The following is a 21,434-nucleotide window of genomic DNA, read 5'->3' as shown; positions in this document are numbered from 1 at the left end:
CCAGCTTGTGTTTCTTCCAGTCCAGCGTTTCTCATGATGTACTCTGCATATAAGTTAAATAAGCAGGGTGACAATATACAGCCTTGACGTACTCCATTTCCTATTTGGAACCAGTCTGTTGTTCCATGAACTGGATTAGGGATCTGCAAAAGCATTGCACACCTTACCTGTGGTGTCTTTTTCATCTGGCCCTCAAGGGCTGTAGATATCTGATTCAACCAGTTTATCACGCATTGCTCCAAAATTTCAACTGTTTCTGGGTCAGCTGCCAGATCAGATACCTCTCCCTCTACGCTGATGCTTGGCATTTCTAACTTGATCTCACCTAGGAGAATAAAAATGGACAGTCAGTCAGGAGTTTGGAGGAAATGGTTACAGACAATAACCTTCAAGGTAATTCTGGATCTTCTCTCCACACATGAGTATATAGTGGTACATCACGATCCTCATATTCCTATATATCACTCTCTTAAAAATCTCTTTCATTAGAATGTACTAAAACGTTTTATTTATTTATTTGGCTGCATCAGGTCTTACAGTTGCAGCCCGTGGAATCTTCCTTGTGGTGCACAGGCTTTAGGGCGTAGGCTACATAGTTGCAGCATGCAAGCTTAGTTGCCATCCCCGCCTGGCATGTGGGATCTTATTTCCCCAACCAGGGATCAAACCTTCATCCCCTCCATTGGGAGGAAGATTTTTAACCACTGGACCACCAGGGAAGTCCCTAAAACATTTTAGATAATTAGATCACCGTAGCAGCATCAAGTGCCATCAAAATGATTTAGCTATTTATTAATAAGAATTCCTGAGTTTACAACCTAATGTCAATTTAAAAACTGAACAAACAACCAGATCGCAATAGATATTCGAGAACGTCTCCAGCATGAAACAGACAATCCAAGAAAAGTCAGCAACAATGACTTCAGAGGACATTGAGATAAAAGAAAAGATGTGGGGGGGGGGGGGGGCGGGGGGGCAGTCTTAATTCCAACTATTAGAGATTTGAGACAATATAGCATCCATCAAACAAGAACAGAATGCTATGGAAAAGGTACAGTCACAGAATAAGTGAAAGTCTAATCAAAAGTTGTGAAGGTAAAAGTTGAGGAACTCTTTAGGCACTCTTTAGGATCTCTTTGTCTGTGTATTCTACACAAAGAGACGGAAAACACAAGTGAAAAGATAAGTAACAGAATCAGCAGCACACACCCAACAGGAATATTAGCAAAAGGAAACAGACAAATAGTGGAGGAAATTATCAAGAGAGTTTTTCATACTAAAAGGCTAGATCTTCAGACTGAAAATACAGAGTGCTTAGCACACTCAATCTCATACAGTGCTTAGCAACATGAATGCAAAAAGAACCTCACAAGGTCCACATTCTCCCTGACTGAAATGCCCTTGCTCCCCAATTCCACCTACCAATGCATTGCTCATCATTTCAGATGAGGTCAAATGCTGCCACCTCCAGGAAGTCCTCTTTGATTTCCTCACCACTTCTCCCAAAGGGTCTCAATTTTCCAAGGCCTAAGGACCCTAACATCTATCTCAAGTTACTTTTTCTGCCATAGTTCCTTGGGCCCTGGATTATAAAATCCTTGAAGACAAGGATTTGTCATTCTTTATTCTTTCTTATGTTTCTTACAAAGATCAGCTCTGTGTCTTTCACATCAGGAGCAGGTAAAAAGAACAATCATTAATTAATACCAAAAAATCTCCTGGACTCTTAATTCTTCTTTTCAGAAATTTTTTTTAATTACAGGATAATTACAATATTGTGATGGCCTCTGTCATACATCAACATGAATCAGCCATAGATGTGTGTGTGTATATATGTATATATGTCCCCTTCACTTGAAACCTTCCTCTCCTCCCTCCTCATCCCACACCTCTAGGTTGTCACAGAGCACAAGTTTGGGGTTCCCTGCATCATAAATCAAACTCCCACTGGCTCTCTATTTTACATATGGTCATGTATATGTGTCAGTGATATTCTCTCAGATCATCCCACCTCTCCATCCCCCACTGTGTCCAAAAGTAAATTCTTCTTAATGGAAACATCCTGCTTAACCAAGGAGAAAAACTGAAGCCTTACCTTCAAGTTGCTGCATTGTTCTTTGAATACTACTTGCAAATTTCTGGATGTTCATTAAAAATTCATCTCGTATTAACTGAATGCTGTGATATTCTATTGCTTCCCCGGGCATGCTAGGTGGGTCTATGTCATAATCAAAAGAGTCTAAGACTTCTCCAGACGTGAGTCCCAGGTTGGCATCCTTGTGCTGACTGAAGGACAAGGCTGGCAAAAAAACCTGAAAAGCCAAGTTTAAGAATCAAATCATTTGTGCCGCTCTTTTAGGTTCCACATATATGCGATATCGTACGATAGCTGCCTTTCTCTGTCTGATTTCCTTCACTCAGTATGACAATTTCTAGGTCCATTTCAAGTTGCTGCCAATGGCACTATTTTGTTCTTATTTATGGCTGAGTACAAATGACCTTGAAAACAGAAGAAAAGTCACAGATGTAGAAAACAAACTTATGGTTACCAGGGAGGAATGCAGGGAGCAGGGGAGGGATAAATTTAAAAAATGGGAGACTGGGATCGACATACATACATTACTATATATAAAATAGATAACTAATAAGGACCTACTATACAGCACAGGGAAATCTACCCAGAGCTCTGTAGTGAGTTATGTGGGGAAAGAATACAAAAACAGAGTGGATATAAGTATATATGTAACTGAGTCACTTTGCTGTACAGCAGAAACGAATGTAATGTTTTAAATCAACCGTAACCCAATAAAAAATGTTTTAAAAAGAAACAAATCACACAACATCATATTCAATAATTCATGCATTTAAGTTGCCTCTGGCTTTGAATGTATTTGTACCCTAATAGAGACAAAACATGGTCCACTGGAAAAAGGAATGGCAAGCCACTTCAGTATTCTTGCCTTGAGAACCCCATGAACAGTATGAAAATGCAAAAAGATATGACACTGAAAGATGAACTCCCCAGGTCGGTAGGTGCCCAATATACACTACTGGAGAGGAGTGGAGAAATAACTCCAGAAAGAATGAAGAGACAGAGCCAAATCTAAAACAATGCCCAGTTGTGGATGTGACCAGTGATAGAAGTAAAGTTCAATGCTATAAAGAACAATATTGCATAGAAAGCTGGAATGTTAGGTCTATGAATCAAGGTAAATTAGAAGTGATCAAATAGGAGATGGCAAGAGTGAACATAGACATTTTAGGAATCAGTGAACTAAAATGGACTGGAATGGGCGAATTTAATTCAGACGACCATTATTTATACTACTGCAGGTAAGAGTCCCTTATAAGAAATGGAGTAGCCCTTATAATCGACAAAAGGGTCTGAAATGCAGTACTTGGGTGCAATCTCAAAAATGACAGAATGATCTCTGTCCGTTTTCAAGGCGAACTATTCAATATCACAGTAATCCAAGTCTATGCCCCAACCAGTAATGCTGAAGAAGATGAAGTTGAATGGTTCTATGAAGACCTACAAGACCTTCTAGAACTAACACCCAAAAAAGATGTCCTCTTCATCATAGGGGACTGGAATGCAAAAGTAGGAAGTCAAGAGATACCTGGAGTAACAGGCAAATTTGGCTTTGGTACAGAATGAAGCAGAGCAAAGGCTAATAGAGTTTCGCCACCAGAACGCACTGCTCATAGCAAACACCCTCTTCCAACAACACAAGAGAAGACTCTACACATGGACATCACCAGATGGTTAATACCGAAATCAGCTTGATTATATTATTTGCAGCCAAAGATGGAGAAGCTCTATACAGTCAGCAAAAACAAGACCAGGAGCTGACTGTGGCTCAGATCATGAACTCCTTATTGCCAAATTCAAACTTAAATTGAAGAAAGTATGGGAAACCATTCAGGTATGACCCAAATCAAATCCCTTATGATTATACAGTGAAAGTGAGAGATAGATTCAAGGGATTAGATCTGATAGACAGAGTGCCTGATAAACTATGGACAGAGGTTCGCGATATTGTACAGGAGACAGGAATCAAGACCATCCCCAAGAAAAAGAAATGCAAAAAGGCAAAATGGTTGTCTGAAGAGGCCTTACAAATAGCTGTGAAAAGAAGAGAAGTGAAAAGCAAAGGAGAAAAGGAAAGATATACCCATCTGAATGCAGAGTCCCAAAGAATAGCAAGGAGAGATAAGAAAGCCTTCCTCAGTGATCAGTGCAAAGAAATAGAGGGAAACAATAGAATGGGAAAGACTAGAGATCTCTTCAAGAAAATTAGAGATACCAAGGGAACATTTCATGCAAAGATGGGCTCGATAAAGGACAGAAATGGTATGGACCTAACAGAAGCAGAAGATATTAAGAAGAGGTGGCAAGAATACACAGAAGAATTATACAAAAAAGATGTTCATGACCCAGATAACCACGATGGTGTGATAACTCACCTAGAGCCAGACATCTTGGAATGTGAAGTCAAGTGGACCTTAGGAAGCATCACTACAAACAAAGCTAGTGGAAGTGATGAAATTCCAGTTGAGCTATTTCAAATCCTAAAACATGATGCTGTGAAAGTGCTGCACTCTACATGTCAGCAAATTTGGAAAACTCAGCAGGGGCCACAGGACTGGAAAAGGTCAGTTTTCATTCCAATCCCAAAGAAGGGCAATGCCAAAGAATGCTCAAACTACCACACAACTGGCACTCATCTCACATGCTAGCAAAGAAATGCTCAAAATTCTCCAAGCCAGGCTTCAACAGTACGAGAACTTGCAGATGTTCAAGCTGGATTTAGAAAAGGCAGAGGAACCAGAGATCAAATTGCCAACATTCATTGGATCATAGAAAAGCAAGAGAGTTCCAGAAAAACATCTACTTCTGCTTTATTGTCAACACCAAAGCCTTTGACTGTGTGGATCACAACAAACTGTGGAAAATTTTTCAAGAGATGAGCATACCAGACCACCTGACCTGACTCCTGAGAAATCTGTATGCAGGTTAAGAAGCAACAGTTAGAGCTGGACATGGAACAATAGACTGGTTCCAAATAGGAAAAGGAGCACATCAAGCCTGCATTATTGTCACCCCGCTTATTTAACTTCTATGCAGAGGACATCACGAGAAACGCTGGGCTGGAGGAAGTGCAAGCTGGAGTCAAGATTGCCAGGAGAAGTATCAGTAACCTCAGATGCGCAGATGACACCACCCTTATGGCAGAAAATGAAGAAGAACTAAAGAGCCTCTTGATGAAAGTGAAAGAGGAGAGTGAAAAAGCTGGCTTAAAACTCAACATTCAAAAAACGAAGATCATGGCATCTGGTCCCATCACTTCATGGCAAATAGATGGGGAAACAATGGAAACAGTGAGAGAGTATTTTTTCGGGCTCCAAAATCAGGAAGCAAGAAAAGACGCTTGCTCCTTGGAAGAAAAGATACGACCAACTTAGACAGAATATTAAAAAGCAGAGACATTATTTTGCCAACAAAGGTCCATCTAGTTGAAGCTATGGTTTTTCCAGTAGTCATGTATGGTTGTGAGTGTTGGACCATAAAGAAAGCTGAGTGCCAAAGAATTGATGCTTTTTAACTGTGGTGTTGAAGAATACTTTTGAGAGTCCCTTGGACTGCAAGGAGATCAAACCAGTCCATCCTAAAGGAGATCAGTCCTGAACATTCATTGGAAGGACTGATGCTGAAGCTGAAACTCCCAATACTTTGGCCACCTGATGCAAAGAACTGACTCATTGGAAAAGACCCTGATGCTGGGAAAGATTGAAGGCCGGAGGAGAAGGGGACAACAGAGAATGAGATGGTTGGATGGCATCACCGACTCAATGGACATAAGTTTGAGTAAGCTCCAGGAGTTGGTGATGGACAGGGAAGCCTGGCGTGCCGCAGTCCATGGGGTCACAAAGAGTCAGACATGACTGAGCGACTGAACTGAACTGAGATAGTACAAATAACAGCGACACCATGTCGGTGACTCCCATATTTTAAAGAATCTCTCTGGTTGATATGTGAAGGATATAGTAGAGGGTCATGAGCAGAAGCTGGGAAATCTATCAGGAGGCAACTGCAAGAGTCCCAACAAAAGACAACACTGAAGCCTTCTGGTTACCCTATCCAGTATTTCAAATGTCCTGTCTTTACCACCTGCCAACATTTCCTAACCCCCTTCCCAGCTTCGTCTTTCTCCTTAACTCTATCATGGTCTAACACAGTGTATATTTTCTCATTGATCTCACTTAATGTGACTCTTCCTGACTAGGATGTAAGGTCCGTGAGATACAGACCTTGACTATGGTGGTCACTGCTATGGGGATACAGTAGGTGCTCAATAAAAACTTGCTGGAGGGACTTCCCTGATGGTCCAGTGGTGGAGACTCCACACTCCCAAAGCAGGGGGCATGGATTCAGTCCCTGCTCAGGGAACTAAGGTGCTTTGGCAAAGCCAAAAAAAAAAAAAAAAAGATAGAATAAAAATATATATATTTGGAATCCCTTGAGTTCTCCCTTGATCTGTAGACATTCATCCTGCCTCACACCTCATCTTGGATGTCTAGAAGGCATCTCAAGCTTAATATGTGCAAAATAGAGTCTGGGTTTTTTTTCCTCCAGATCCTTCCACTCCCCCCATCTCAGTAATGACCCTAATATCCCCCTGGTTGTTCAAACTCAAATCCTAGGAGTCATTCTTGATGCTCTTTTCCTAAAGCTCCATATCCAAATCATCAGAAGGCCTGTTGGCTCCATCCCTAATGTATTCTTGATGCTGTCTGCTTCTCACTGCCTCCCCTGATTGAACTCTGGAGCCTAAACAACTATCATCCACCATTCAGACACTTCCATAGCCTGCTATTAGGTCTACTGGTCCCTTAAGCTCTTGCCTCTGCAATATGTTGTACACACAATGATGAGAAGAAAAATGCAAACCAGATCATTTTATTCATATGCTTCAAACCTACTTTCCTTTCCAAACTTCACTCACTATGCTCCAGCTGCACTGGTCATCCTTCTGTTTGTAGACTAAACAGAGTTTGCTCCCACCTCAGGACTTTTGCACATGCTGTTTTCTCTGCCCAGGATCCTCCTCCTCCAGATCCTCACTTGTTTGATGCCTTCACTTCATCCACCTCTCAATTCTGCCTCAGAGGGGGTTTTTCCTGACCACCTCACTCCCACTCTATTACATTTTCCTAATAACTTATCATTAGTGAATTAGCCTGCTTATGGGCTTTTTTAATTGGTTGTCCAAAAGTCAGATGTCACCTCTCCAGCTAGGTGTCCCTAGCCACCACCACGTGAACACACACGTATTCACACAGGCCATTTCTATTACGTTGCTGTTGGTGTTTCGTCTCTAAGTCATGTCTGACTCTCTAACGTCATGGGCTGTAGCCCACCAGGCTCCTCTGTCTGAGGAATTCTCCAGGCAAGAATACTGGAGTGGGTTGCCATGACCTCCTCCAGGAGGTCTTCCTGACCCAGGGATCAAACCCACATCTCCTGCATTGGCAGGCAGAGTCTACCACTGAGTCACCAAGGAAGCCCTCTCGAGCACATTGCTAGGGTTTTGCTTCCTCAAGCCAGCCATCACTACCTGAGAGTTTCCTGTTTTTGTATTGATGCTTGGTATCTTTCCACCAGTATAAGCCAGAACACAAGGATGTCATCTGTCCTGCTCACAACACGCACCACTGCTCACAACTCCACCAACAAACCCCATGACAGTGTCTGGAACCTAAGAGATGCCAACCACCTCTTTATGGAATCAATGAAGCAAATGGCCTTACTCTTTTTTCATTATTTTTTTGGCTGAGCTGCTCAGCTTGTGAGATCTTAGTTCCCTGACCGGGGACTGAACTCGCACCCTTGGCAGTCAAAGCGCCAAATCCTAACCACTGGACCACCAGGGAATTCCCAGATGGCCTTACTTGTAAAAAGTGCCAAGATTCTTTTTTCCATCCATATTTACCTGAGATATAACATCCCTCAGGAAAGCAAGCACATGCGAATTTATAATCCCATACTCCAGCGTTTCGGGCATAATTTCCATAGCTTCCTTCATGTCAGTCGCCTCAGAGATGGTCTCTAGACAGGAACAGATTTGGGGAGTGAGATGAGGAGGGAGGTGGACACAGCCAATATTTCCAAATGTGTGGGAACCAGCTCCTCTGCCAAAAATACAAAGGAATGATCCAGGCACAGATCAGAATACGTGCTCATTGAGGAACAAACAAACGCTGAGGGTCGCACTGTGGTTCAGAGGGTCACGCGAGCAGCACCTGAGGGCCCCGTGGATGAACTATCTGGTTGGCGTGTGTACAGCCTGACAAGGAGAGAAACACTTTGGGTTTCCTAGCAGCATTTGATGAACTCTTTGCTTGGTCTGTCTCTCCACTCCCAGTAACCCTCCCCAGTTCATCACCAAAGTACCTTTCAAGTCACAGCATTCGGGGGCAGGGGGTGGGGGTGGGGTGGCAGTGTTGTTGTTTTTTGTTTTTTGGCCCCACTGCACAGTTTGTGGGATCTTAGTTCCCTGACCAGGGATTGAACCTGGGCCCCAGCAGTGAGAGCGTCAAGTCCTAACCACTGGATCGCCAGGGAATTCCCAAGTCGTGGGTTTTTTAAAGACATATTGGAAAGTCTCTCTTGACCAGGTTTTCTTTTATTTATTTACTTATTTTTGGTTGTGCTGGGTCTTTGTTGCTATACAGGGTTTCCTCTAGTTGCAACGAACAGGGGGCTCCTCTCTACCCTTGGTGCTTCTCATTGTGGGGGCTTGTCTTATACAGAGTATGGGCTCTAGGGCATGCAGGTTTCAGTAGTTGAGGCACGGGCTCAGTACTTGGGGCTCCTGGGCTCTAGAGCACAGGCTCGGGAGTTGTGGCACACAGGCTTGATTGCTCCACCACATGTGGGATCGTCCCAGGCCAGGGATCGAACTCATGCCTCCTGCATGGGCAGAAAGATTCCTTACCACTGAGTCACCATGGAATTGGCCAGGTTCTCTTTGATGTGTATTCACTCCCACCCTCTCCCTTGACTCCCCCCGCCACCAAAAAATTAATCACCACGAACCAGCTCTGTAAACACTTCAAAGGGCCCTGGGACACTTCTCTGAGTCTTACTGGGACGCACCACAAGCTTCAGTCTGCATGCCTTTCCCTGCCTCTGTATAGATTGCACACTATTCTTTGCCTCATAGGTTTCTATCAAATGCTTCTTTACTGAAATAAATTTATTTTAAAGGGAAATTATGTAAAAGCCAAGTGTGAAAAAGAAAGCTTGACATCAATGAAAGACACCTGTAAATATATATATATATATATGATGAGAGTAAATAGTAATAAATTGGGGTAAATTCCATACCCTCTGGCCAAGGCTGATTATTGTTCCTGGCTTGTGATTATTATTAAATAGGGAAGCACTGAGCTGAGATTGGCCCCTCCTCAAACAAGAACTGTTTAATGCTAAGCCTCTGCCGGTCATCTTTCCTCCTTCTTGTTGTATTCCCTCTCATTTGGGAAGAACAAAGTACAGAAACTCAGAACTTAGCGATGAGGTCATGATCCAAAGGGCCATCAGTGTTCAAGAAAAGAAAAAAGCAACACCGTGTGTGTCGTGTACTTTACTATAGCGTACTGTATAGTGGACAGTCGAACTGTATCTTTATTTCAAGCCCAGGATGTCCAGAAGCAAGCGTGAAAAAAAGCGTGGGTGATATAGCTGATACAGTCCTACCCAAACATCACTGAATCCTCTTTTCAAGAGGATAGATAGGAGTGAAACCAGCAGGAAACAAGACCCTGCCCATCAACGTCAGGTGTGAGTAAAACTGCAGCTTCTCCTCCGTCTCCTGTTGCTGACGATCCTTCAGCTCTACCATCTCCCACTCCCTCTCCCTCCTCCATCAGTAACTCTTCTTGCCTCTTCACTCGATGCCGGCTCCTGTATGCCGGCTGTAGTACTATACTTTTCAAGGTCCTATACTAGAAGATTGAATTTTTTTAATTTTTTATTTGTCTTTTTATGTCTTATTTGTGTGAAAAGTATTATAAACCTATTTCAGCACAGTACTACATAGGTGATTGTGTCAGTTGGGTACCTAGGCTAACTTTGTTGGACTTACGAACAAACTGGTCTTACGAACATGCTCTTGGAATAGAACTCGTTTGTACATAGGGGACTTACTGTGCAACCTTAGGTGTGTTTCTGTTCAGACACCTTATTGAACATAATTGCCGATCCACTAACGTTGGACTCACGGCCAACAGCACCATCGCTCACGTGTGAACGAATCTTACATCACACACGCGTTTTCTCCGTCAGGCACATCCCAGCCTTCCTGCACTCTGAGTACTAGCCAGTGCTTCAGCACCCCACCTTGGCGACATTTTAAACAGTGAAATCACGCCAAAGCCCCACAAAAACTCAAAAACCCTGGCACTAAATAGATCACGATAAAGACACTCATCTATAGTGTTTGATGCAATAAGAAGGCAGAGCATGGCCTTGCCTGACCTCAGCTGGGTCCATGCATGCTAGTGATTCAAATTTTCCCCACTCCACATGTGTCCTTCAAAGACCATGAAAGCACTGGAAGTACTGATCTGGGGTTACAAAAATTTTGAGCGAGTTGGTCCGTGAATAATGAGGATCGACTGTACTGATAAAAAGCCATCTTCTCAAGAACATGTAAAACTAAGAGTCTCAGACACACGCACATGCACTTGCATGCACACCCACACTCACACACACTCCCGCTGGAAACATACCTTTTGTATTTCTGAGAAAAAACAAAACATTCTGGTCCAGAAACTCCTCAGGAACAGGAGGACGAATCACCTGGAGATATGTCTTTTCCACCATTTGCTTAACAGTTTTCTGAAACATAGGGACCAAAAAAGTCACTCTGAGATATATCCGTGCACCCAAATCACCTAATATTTGTGTACACCTGAGCTCTCTCTCCATGCACTGGCTGAACTTACTTCCCAGTGGACCAAAGACATGAGCTAAAATTCATCCAGGGGGACTTCCCTGATGGTCCAGTGGCTAAGACTCCATGCTCCCAGTGCAGGGGGCCCAAGTTCAATCCCTGGTCAGGAAACTCAAGCCCACATGCTGCCACTAAGACCTGGAGCAGCCAAAAAAAAAAAAAAAAACTTTAAAAAATAAAATAAAATTCACTCAGATGCTGAACTCTAAGCCTGACTCTTCCACCAACTGGCCACTGCAGCTACACTAAATTGAGCAATATCCTAATCAAGCTTCTCTGGACCACAAATTGCAACAAACCCGTCTTGAATTCAGGTTTTTTGCAGGGAGGCATATTCATGGGGCAACTGAACATAATTTCAATTAGCACATCTCAGGCCAAATGCTTCCATCCTAACTTTATGAACGCTCCCTGGGGTTTGTACAGTGAAGGGTTGACCCAGCAGACCTGGGTTGTCCAAACCCTACACATTCCAAAGGTGCTCAAGACTAGCCCTGGGACTTCCCTGGTGGTCCAGTGAATAAGACTTCACCTTCCAATGTGGTTGGTGTTGGTTTGATCCTTGATTGGAGAGCCAAGATCCTACATACCTTGCAGCCAGATAACCAAAACATAAAACAGAAGCAATACTGTAACAAATTCAATAGACTTTAAAAATGGTCGACATAAAAAAAAAAACAACAACACACAATCTTTAAAAAAAGGAAAAGGCTATCCCTGAACCAGTTCCCAGGTGGTGACCTTTAAGCTTTTGGAACATCCTGGCTGATCTGAGCATCTCTGTAGACCTGGGCCCTTGGGTCATGCTGGAGAGTTCACACTAAAAATGTGATTTATGGTGAACTGATTTTGTTTGCCTGGGGAACTGGGTCACACTGCCTCAGTTTGACCTCTGCAAAGTAGAATGGGCTGCTGAATAACTGTGCGGACTTCATGCAGACATGACTGATCCCCACTAAAAACCCTGGACACCAAGACTTGGGTGAACTCCTCTGATTGGCACAACCGCCTATGTGTTGTCTCACATGGTTGCTGCAGGAATGAATACTGGGAACTTCCCTGGTGGTCCAGTGTCTACGACTCCATACTCCCAACTCAGGAGGGCCAAGGTTCAATCCCTGATCTGGGAACTAGATCTCACATGCCACAACTAAAGATCCCATGTGCCACAGCTAAGACCTGGCACAGCCAAATAAATAAAGTAAAATATTTTTTAAAAAAGAAGAAGAATGAATGCTGCCCTGGAAGCCCCATTTGGAAAGGACAACTCGTTCTTTTTTTCATCTGGACTCTGCCCTGTATGCCTTGTTCTCTGTTCATTCTAATCTGCATCCTTTCACTGAAATAAACTATACCCTACCCAAGAGGAGAAAGAGCCACACGTACTTTGACAGGGAGGTTCTCTATACTCTCAAGGTCCATCTCTTCCTCCTCAAGGCTGATGCGAGGACGATGTATAGAGTACATTCTCAGCTGCAGATTCTTAACTGCAAAACATGATGCAATGCACAAGATGAAAAGCTTGGAAAATGAGGTTTCTGGTCACCTAGACCAGACCTGCGGAGAAGGCAATGGCACCCCACTCCAGTACTCTTGCCTGGAAAATTCCATGGATGGAGGAGCTTGGTAGGCTGCAGTCCATGGGGTCACTAAGATTCGGGCACAACTGAGCGACTTCACTTTCAATTTTCACTTTCCACTTTCATGCATTGGAGAAGGAAATGGCAACCCATCCCAGTGTTCTTGCCTGGAGAATCCCAGGGACAGAGGAGCCTAGTGGGCTGCCGTCTATGGGGTAGCACAGAGTCGGACATGACTGAAGCGACTTAGCAGCAGCAGCAGCAGACCAACCTGCATCTTGAACGTTAGTATATTTCACTCAGTGGGCGTGCTATCAAAAAGCTGGGTGTTGGGCCCTACTGGTAGTTCAGCAGTAAAGAATCTGCTTGCCAACGCAGGAGACACAGGTTCGATTCCTGATCCAGGAAGACCCCACAAGCCACGGAGCAATAAAGCCTGTGCCCTGTAACTACTGAACCTGTGCCACAGAGCCTAGGAGCCACAGTTACTAAGCCTAAGAGCCACAGCCATTGAAGCTGGTGCACCCTAGTGCCTGTTTTCACAAGAGAAGCCACTGCAGGGGGAAGCCTGGTCACCACCACTAGAGAGTAACCTCCACTACTAAATAAAAAAATAAAATTATATTTAAAAAAATAGCTGGATGTACATTTTTTACAAATGAATCCTACTGTAGCCTTGACTCACATTATACTTAGGAGAATTGTGTTGTGGTTTTGACTGGTCCTCAGTTGGAATTTTAATTTGTGTGTGGGAGTGTACAAGCTTGTTTCAGCTACAGTGTCCAATGAGTGACTTCTCTGAGATTTTTACTTAGAGGGGGCACTTTATCCTTAGGATGAGATTATAGTTAACATGTTAGCATCTACTCCTTTTTCACTATAAAACTTGAAAGTGCTGGGGGGTGGAAAGAAAACTAACTGGAATGAATCTATGACTCCGAAGTCTACTGTTATTGATGGGATCTGAACATCTCACAGCCTACCAGTCACAACCCTGAGTTTCCGATGAAGCCCACAGAGAAGGGAGAGCTTTCTCAAACTGTTTGGCTGTTCTCCAAAAGGCACTGGACAAAGTCCAGGCTTTGGAACAAATCAACATGTGTGGTCTGAACCCTCTCTACAGTGGGTTTTCTCATCCATAAAATGGGTCAATAATATCTACTGGGGTGAGATTTGGGAGGATTAGATTATAGGTTGGCTGAGTGTGGAGCGTGCTGGCTAGCAGAGGAAATAGTCTACAGCTGGGAGAACTAGCATTATCAGAGCAAGAGCCCACAGACAAAAATACACCATCGAGGGACTTCCCTGGTGATCCAGTCAGTGGATAAGACTCCATGCTTCCACTCCGGGGGATGAGGTTTCAATCCCTGGTCGGGGAACTAAGATTCTACATGCCATGCAATGCAGCAAAAAAAAAAAAAAAAAAAAAAGATTAAAAAAAATACTCTGCCAACTGCATTCAATGCCACAGAGCTATATGCTTAGAAGTGGATAAAATGCTGTTTGATGTTGCATATGCTTTACCACGATAAAAAGAAAAGAAAAAAATACGCTTGGAAGGAACATTAATTTGCTTTGTTGGAGACTGTCCTAACCCTTCTCTCCAAGCAGCCTCCTCCCTCCCAGTTCTTTCCTGATCACGGATTTATTGGTAACAAAGCAGGAGGCCATCAGTAAGCATGACCGTGTTGCTCACGACCACTGCTGTCTTATCAAAACCCAACCTACACAAATCTTAGGAAGAATGGAGGGCCTGTACTTCTAAACTTGCATTCCTCTCCTCTAACACCCCTAATTTTCACTAGAGAGGGGGTTATGTTTTGGTTAACAATAAATTGTTCTGAAAAAATTAAGATGACAATAGGAAACAGTGCACATCACCCCAATCCTTTTTCTCCCCTGATTTTATTTTTAATTTTTAAGGGTTTTTTTTTTTATCATTTTTTTCCTTTTGACTGTGGTGGGTCTTTGTCGCCACCACTTTCTCTAGCTGCAGTGAGCAGGGGCTACTCTTCAGTGCACAGGCTTCTCACTGGGGTGGCTTCTCTTGCTGAGGAGCACAGACTCCAGACTGTGGGCTTAGTAGTCATGGCACACGGGCTTAGTTGCTCCACAGCACGTGGAATCTTCCTGGGCCAGAGATCAAATCCACGTTCCCTGCATTGCAAGGCGGATTCTTAAACACTGGACCACCGGGGAAGCCCAAGATGTTGTCTTTTTTTTTTTTTTAACCCACCCCCCGTTGTCTTTTTTAATATTTATTTGCATGTATTTGCTTGGCTGCACTTGGCTCAGCTGTGGCATGTGGGATCCTCAGTCTTCATAAACTACCATGCAGGCACTTTAGTTACAGCATGTGGGATCTAGTTCCTTGACCAGGGATCAAACCCAGGCCCCCTGCATCGAAAGCTCAGAGTCTTAGCCACTGGACAACCAGGGAAGTCCTTCCCCTCTGACTTTCAAACACTCAGTATCTTGGTAAAGTGCCGCATCTAACTTTCGCTATTGTAAGGGAAGGTGAGTTACAGGAGAAATGGGGAGGAAATGGGTTGTTGGGCTCTGCTTGCAACTTGATGGTCTGGGGCAGGATTTCAATCTAGGCTCTACCAGTACTTGGGGCTGGGTCCTCCTGTGTCAAGGAAGCACAGTCCTGCCCACACCTTGACCTTGAACTTTTAGCCCCCAGAACTGGGAAAGAAGGCTGTGCTGTTTGTTCTATGCGATCCAGTCTGTGGTCCTTAGTTACGGCAGCCCCGGGTAACTAATAATGAACCTATTAACACCCAGCACTTTCTCCTTGTATAAAACTTCTTACTAAGTCTCAGCTTCACATAAGTAAAAAGCAGAGACTGATTTTTAGTCTGGGCAAGCAGACCCCTCCCTCCGGGTGAATGCCCCCCAGTTCCCCTCACTCCCAATTCTATACCTGATGCTCTATCTATCGACTCCACTTTTTGAAACTCTGTCTCTTCTTCCTCTTCTTCCTCTTCAGACAGGCCAGGAATGTCATCATCTTTACAGCCACATAAAGCGAAAGAAGAAAAATAAAATGTAATTGCTTCACCGTGCCAGCCCCGGGGAATCACCACTCTCCTTGGTGCTGAGAGTTGGACTGTGGCCTCGGAAGAGTCTGTTGAAGGCCACAGACTCTCTTGAAGCCCATACCCTATTATGGTCTGTTGAAGGAGGTCACCAAGAGGAGGGACCGCTGCTCAACCCGAGTGCTGCCCTCAGGCAATCAGGAGCTGTTAGCCCCTGCCCTGTCCTGGGGATGCCCACCCTGGGAGCCACTTCAAGGATGCACCTGGATAGATCAGCTGTGGTGGGAACCTCAAGGTGCTGTGGGTGCCTAAACCCCGGGAAGGCCTCTCTATAAACTCTTATGTGCTGGTGAGCAGGCAGTAAACTCATCCAGCCACACCAAAGACCACCACCTACTGATCAGAGTGGCTGCATCTTTCTCTGGTCTCTCCTTGCCCTCCGTGTATGGGGGCGGTTTGCAAACCAACACACAGTCCCATAGAAATATCCCAGTTACTGGAGACAACCTTAAGGGACACAAAAGGAAGACCTGTGCAAATTCTGCAGGAGAGGAAGATTACACGGGATGATCACATCGTTACAAGCAGCCCAGAAGAAATGTAAGTAACCAACACGCACCCAAAAAGAGGCTCAACCCCACTAATTATCACACAAATATACATTAGAATGAGGACCTGCATCCAATCCCCTTTCATCTAGGGGACTGGTCAAAATTTTCATGATAATACTCAGTGTTGGCGAGGATGTTGGCAAACAGGCACCCCATCACCATAGCTGGGTGTGGACTGGCAGGGCCCTTCTGGAGAGCAGTGTGGCAGGATCTGTTCAAACCACAAATTCACACATCCACTACACCTCCAGTTCTACTTTTATAAGTCTCTCCCATAAAATAAAGTGTACAAAAGGACATATTGTGTCATTGTGTGTAAAATAAAATACTGTGGCAGGATAAATGTCCATTCATTAGGGGATAGGTAAATAAAATAGGGTACAACTCTAAAGTTATGTAGATCTATAGTTATGGACAAAATTCTCCAAGGTATCTTTGAGGGTGGACAAGTCACAAAATACTATATATAGTATGACCTTATTTATGATTTTAAGAGCTCTCTCTATACAATATATGTTATCATTGCTCCAGGGGATCTTCCCAACCCAGGGATCAGACCCAGGTCTCCTGAACTGCAGGCTGATTCTTTACCAGCTGAGCCACTAGGGAAGCCCAAGAAAACTGGAGTGGGTAGCCTATCCCTTCTCCAGCAGATCTTTACAACCCAGGAATTGAACCGGGGTCTCCTGTATGGCAGGTGGATTCTCTACCAGCTGAGCTACCAAGGAAGCCTTATCATTATATACATACCATTATATATAGAGATAAAGATGATAATGATGTTGAATATAGATAGATAAATTGATTCCAGAAAAGATCTGGCAGGATGTACAGCAAGCTACCAATAATGGTTACCTATAGGAGTGGGATGCACTTTCCAGGTGGCTCAGTGGCAAAGAATCCACCTGCCAAACAGGACATGTGGGCCTGATCCCTGGGTTGGGAGATCCCCCTGGAGAAGAAAATGGCAACCCACTCCAGTATTCTTTTTTTTGTTTTCGTTTTTGTTTTTGTTTTCACTCTAGTATTCTTACCTAGGAAATCCCATGGACAGAGGATCCTGGCAGGCTACAGTCCATGGGGTCGCAAAGAGTCGGACACGACTAAGCAGCTAAACAGCAACAACATAGGAATGGGAGCAGGGCCGAGGGGCAACTGAGGGCTTATCTTTCACTTTCTATGTTTCTAAGTTCTACGTTATGTGAATTTTTAAGAGAATATCTTCCAGTAATACTTGCTGGAAATATTCATTACTTAATAGTGTGCAACTTTTAGATTACTGCATAACTTTGCAATTTCTAAAAATTGCTGTGTAAAAATGCAAGCAAGTTATTAAGTGATCTGGACAGTATGATTCCATTTTGTTATTTCAAGAAACAACACATGTTTAGCTCTTAGAACAGCATCTTGAACTAGATGCTGCTGGTCTAGACACCCCTCTTTCCTCATGACCAGCATCTATTTGTCTCCATCCAAACAATTTTTAACTAAGGGCAGAGAGTTTTGACTCCATAAAGCAGTGGTCCCTAACCTTTTTAGCACCAGGGACTGGTTTCATAGAAGACAATTTTTTCCACAGATGTGGTGAGGCGGCTGGTTATGGGATGATTCAAGCAAGTTACATTTATTATGCAGTCACTGATCTGACAGGGGGCAGAGCTCAGGCAGTCATGTGAGTGATGGGGAATGGCTGTAAATACAGATGAAGATTCACTCACTATGCCGCTGCTAACCTCCTGCTGTGCAGCCTGGTCCCTAACAGGCTCAGGCGTTGAGAACCACTGCCATAAAGGATCCAATAAAACTGTCCAAGGGTCTTTGTGAGCCTGCAGGCTTAATGAGCAGAAGGGGAGTGACAATGTGAGACCTGAGCTGAGGAGAGATCCTCTCTCCCCACCTCTGCCCAGGACCCAACATCCAATACCATCCTAGTATCTCCAGGAGCAGTAACTTTGAGTCTCCAGGAACAGCATCCTCAGCAGGGAATATATTTGCATTCTCAACATGTGATGACAATAAGAAGATCCAGAAAAGGAGGGGAAGAATGCTGGGGAAGGGGGCAGGGGTTGTAAAGACAGACCAGAAACAGACATAGCTCTTGGGGGACTTCTGAGCACCCTTTGCAGGAAGTAAGCAGGGGGACCCTCTGAAGAGAGTAAAATCTGCTTCTGCATAGAAGAGGGACATCCTGCCAGGAGGCAATGGGCTAAACATGTGTGAGTATATACAGCACAATAGACAGTCACCAAACTATGAACAGAAGCCCTCAGAGGTCACAAGAAGTCCAAGTTGCATAAGTCACATTCATTTCTTAGGGTCTTAGGATATATATACACACACACACACACACACACACATTTTTAAGGATATATATAGTATACTTAAAATTTATGCTTATATATATATATTTTTAACTACATAAAATCAAAGTTACTGAACTTTGTGGTACATGTGAAATAGTCAATCCTGTTCATTTATCTTTGTATCCATAATTTCACTTGGTGATAATGAAAAAGTCTAAATTTGAGGTCCTATTATAATGAAACATCCAGATCCAAAGGTCTGCCAGGGAAGAAGGGGGCAGATAATAAGTTAGATTCCAAATGTTGTGAGATTCCCTCTCTGGACGTCATTTACAATCCATTATTACTGTTTATTTGCGGGCTTGGATTTTTCTACGGTGAGGATGTGTATCATTTTGTGTGAAGAGGGTATACTTAAAATATGTGAATGTGACTACTACTCTGTAAGAAAAGAAAAAATGCTGTGTGACTCTGCCTTCCCACCCAGTGGAAGGTCCTGCAGGGGGTCCAGAAAGTCTCCTGAAGATGTGACACTAGCACATTGATGTTAACGAGACGTGTGTGTGCTGCTAAGTCGCTTCAGTTGTGTCCAACTCTTTGTGACTCCATGGACGGTAGCCCACCAGGCTCCTCTGTCCATGGGATTCTCCAGGCAAGAATACCAGAGTGGGCTGCCATTTCCTTCTCCAGAGGATCTTCCCAACCCAGGGATCAAACCTGCATCTCTTGAGGCTCCTGCTTTGCAGACAGATTCTTTTCCACTGAGCCACCAGGGAAGCCCTTGGTTAATGAGACAAATCACACAAACCCAGTCCATGACCACTGCACTGATGCCGATACTCCTGCTGGGAGAGAACCTGCGTGTTTCTCAGTCTCCTTCCCCAACAAGCACCTCTCTAAGTGTCCCCTGTCCTCTGTCTTGTCTCCCCCGTCCCCACCCCTAAGCCTTCTCCATGTCCCAGGGCTGGAACAGCCTCCTCCATGGAGTTCTGGGCATCAGTCACTGTTACTATCTTTATTTGAAATGCTCAATTGTTCAACATAAACGTTTACATCTGCTGTAATGTTTTAACACCTTGTTTTGATGTTACAAGTGCCGGGCGGGAGTCTAGGAAGATAGGAAGGGGTGCTCTTCTCCACCAAGGTGGACCTTGTCATCATCTGGCAGAGTGAGCCTGACGTGTCCCTCTCAGCCCCTGGGCTACTGCTCCATCCATCTACTGCATGCCATTGGACAGTGATTCATATTTTTCTGAATCTTTATTATGTGACCTGTGGGGATGAGTTTGTTGACCTTCTATGTGCCATGGCTAGCCCATCTGTAAAATGGGATAATACACCCACAGGACATGAGCTTGAGTAAACTCCAGGGAGTTGGTGATGGACAGGGACGCCTGGTGTTCTGCAGTCCATGGGGTCGCAAAGAGTCCGACACGACTGAGGGACTGAACTGGATGCTTCCCAGGTGGCCCTAGTGGTAAAAAAACGCTCCTGCCAATCAATGCAGGAGACACAAGAGACGCGGGTGCATTCCCTGGGTCGGGAATATCTCCTGGTGAAGGGCACTGGCAACTCACTCCGGTATTCCTGCCTGGAGAATCCCATGGACAGAGCAGTCTGGCGGGCTACAGTTCATGGGGTCGCAGAGAGTCTGGGCACAACTGAAGCGACTTAGCACGCACGCATATGTGTTAGGAACTGTACCTGGTACTGATGCAGTGATAAGTGTTTGCTGTGATTACTTATCTAAGTGGGCTTGTCCGGTTCACCTAAGTGCCTGGACTGTGCCTGGACAGGGTGGGCGGCAATGAGCATTTGCGGACTGCCCGGGAGGCCAAAAGTGGCGGGTGGGCAGGGATCTGCCTTCCTAGCCGGAGTGATGGGAACGAACAGGGCCGAAGGGGGCACGGCGGGAAGGCGGCCGAGGGGCTCACCGATCTCCACCTCCACCTCCTCGGGCACCACCTTGCGGTAGAAGAAGAGAGTCGAGGCGCCCTCCTCGTCGCTGGTCTGGTTCAGGAAGTGTAGGATGAGTTCCTCGGCCTTGCCGTCGTTGCGGTTTAGCAGCTCCTCGAAGAGCTGAGGGTCTGTGATGCCGAAGGCGTTGTACACACGGTCGCGCATCCACAGCACTCGCAGGTCGTCCATGGCGCGGCAGGACTGACCACAGCTCAGCGCTCAGAGAGCTGAGCGCAGGGCGGGCGTCCGTGGCAACGGCGCCCCTAGCAACGGGCGCCCCGGCAACGGCCACCGCTGGCGCGGGGGAGCACAGCCCCGGGCCCTCAGTCCCTACGCGCGCCAGTACCGGAGCCCAGAGCTCACAGAGGCGCGAACCGAGACTCCGGAGGGTGGCGCTGAGCCCCTGGGGGAGGGCCGGGGCGCCCCAGCCTGCGCGCGGAGGGTGGTCGGGGCTCTTCTCCAGGGGAGGGCCGGGGCGCCCCAGCCTGCGCGCGGAGGGTGGTCGGGGCTCTTCTCCCGGATGGGCGCCCCCTTCCTTCTGGGAGGACCGAGGTGAGCAGGGCGGCAGCATGCAAGGAGATTGAAAGACTTCGGCCAGCGCCAGTCTCAGTCGTGGAAGGTCTGCAGGCCTGGAAGTGAGCCAGGAGCCTTGTAGGTGCTGGATGTGCAAGGCCTCCTGCTTTTCCACCGCCAGCCTGTCCTGGAACATCCCGCCCGCACTGACGACAAGAAAACACGGGCAAAACAGGTGACAGAGACGGCCTAGGCATCTCGGAGGTGGTAGAGGCAAAATTGGACGCAAGGCAAAAGGACTTCAGTCTGAGCCCTCGGTCGCTCTGGATCAAAGGGCGTCAGAAGAGCAAATATATAGCGAAGATTTCCAAGAAGGGGCAAGTTCCTTCTGGTGTAGCAGGGTCAG

At 45.3% G+C, this 21,434-nt stretch overlaps 1 protein-coding gene across 1 annotated transcript in view; it reads right to left on the bottom strand.

The window, feature by feature from the left end:
- The window catches only part of DNAH10 (dynein axonemal heavy chain 10), a 161,409-nt gene extending 140,003 nt beyond the window's left edge, over window positions 1–21,406 (bottom strand). The window contains exons 1-7 of the mRNA XM_006056319.4: window positions 20,491–21,406; window positions 15,528–15,614; window positions 12,408–12,508; window positions 10,798–10,906; window positions 7,995–8,110; window positions 2,096–2,312; window positions 168–325 (exon numbers count right to left, since the gene is read on the bottom strand). Of these exons, the coding sequence (XP_006056381.4) occupies window positions 168–325; window positions 2,096–2,312; window positions 7,995–8,110; window positions 10,798–10,906; window positions 12,408–12,508; window positions 15,528–15,614; window positions 20,491–20,704 (1,002 nt within the window). The 5' untranslated portion in view covers window positions 20,705–21,406. The remainder of the gene's footprint in view (window positions 1–167; window positions 326–2,095; window positions 2,313–7,994; window positions 8,111–10,797; window positions 10,907–12,407; window positions 12,509–15,527; window positions 15,615–20,490) is intronic.
- Between the last annotated feature and the right edge of the window lie 28 nt (window positions 21,407–21,434).

Source organism: Bubalus bubalis, chromosome 17 (assembly GCF_019923935.1).
Source record: "Bubalus bubalis isolate 160015118507 breed Murrah chromosome 17, NDDB_SH_1, whole genome shotgun sequence".
NCBI lineage: Eukaryota > Metazoa > Chordata > Mammalia > Artiodactyla > Bovidae > Bubalus > Bubalus bubalis.
The sequence above is the reverse complement of the archived record's forward strand: the minus strand, read 5'-3'. Positions and strand labels throughout refer to the sequence as shown.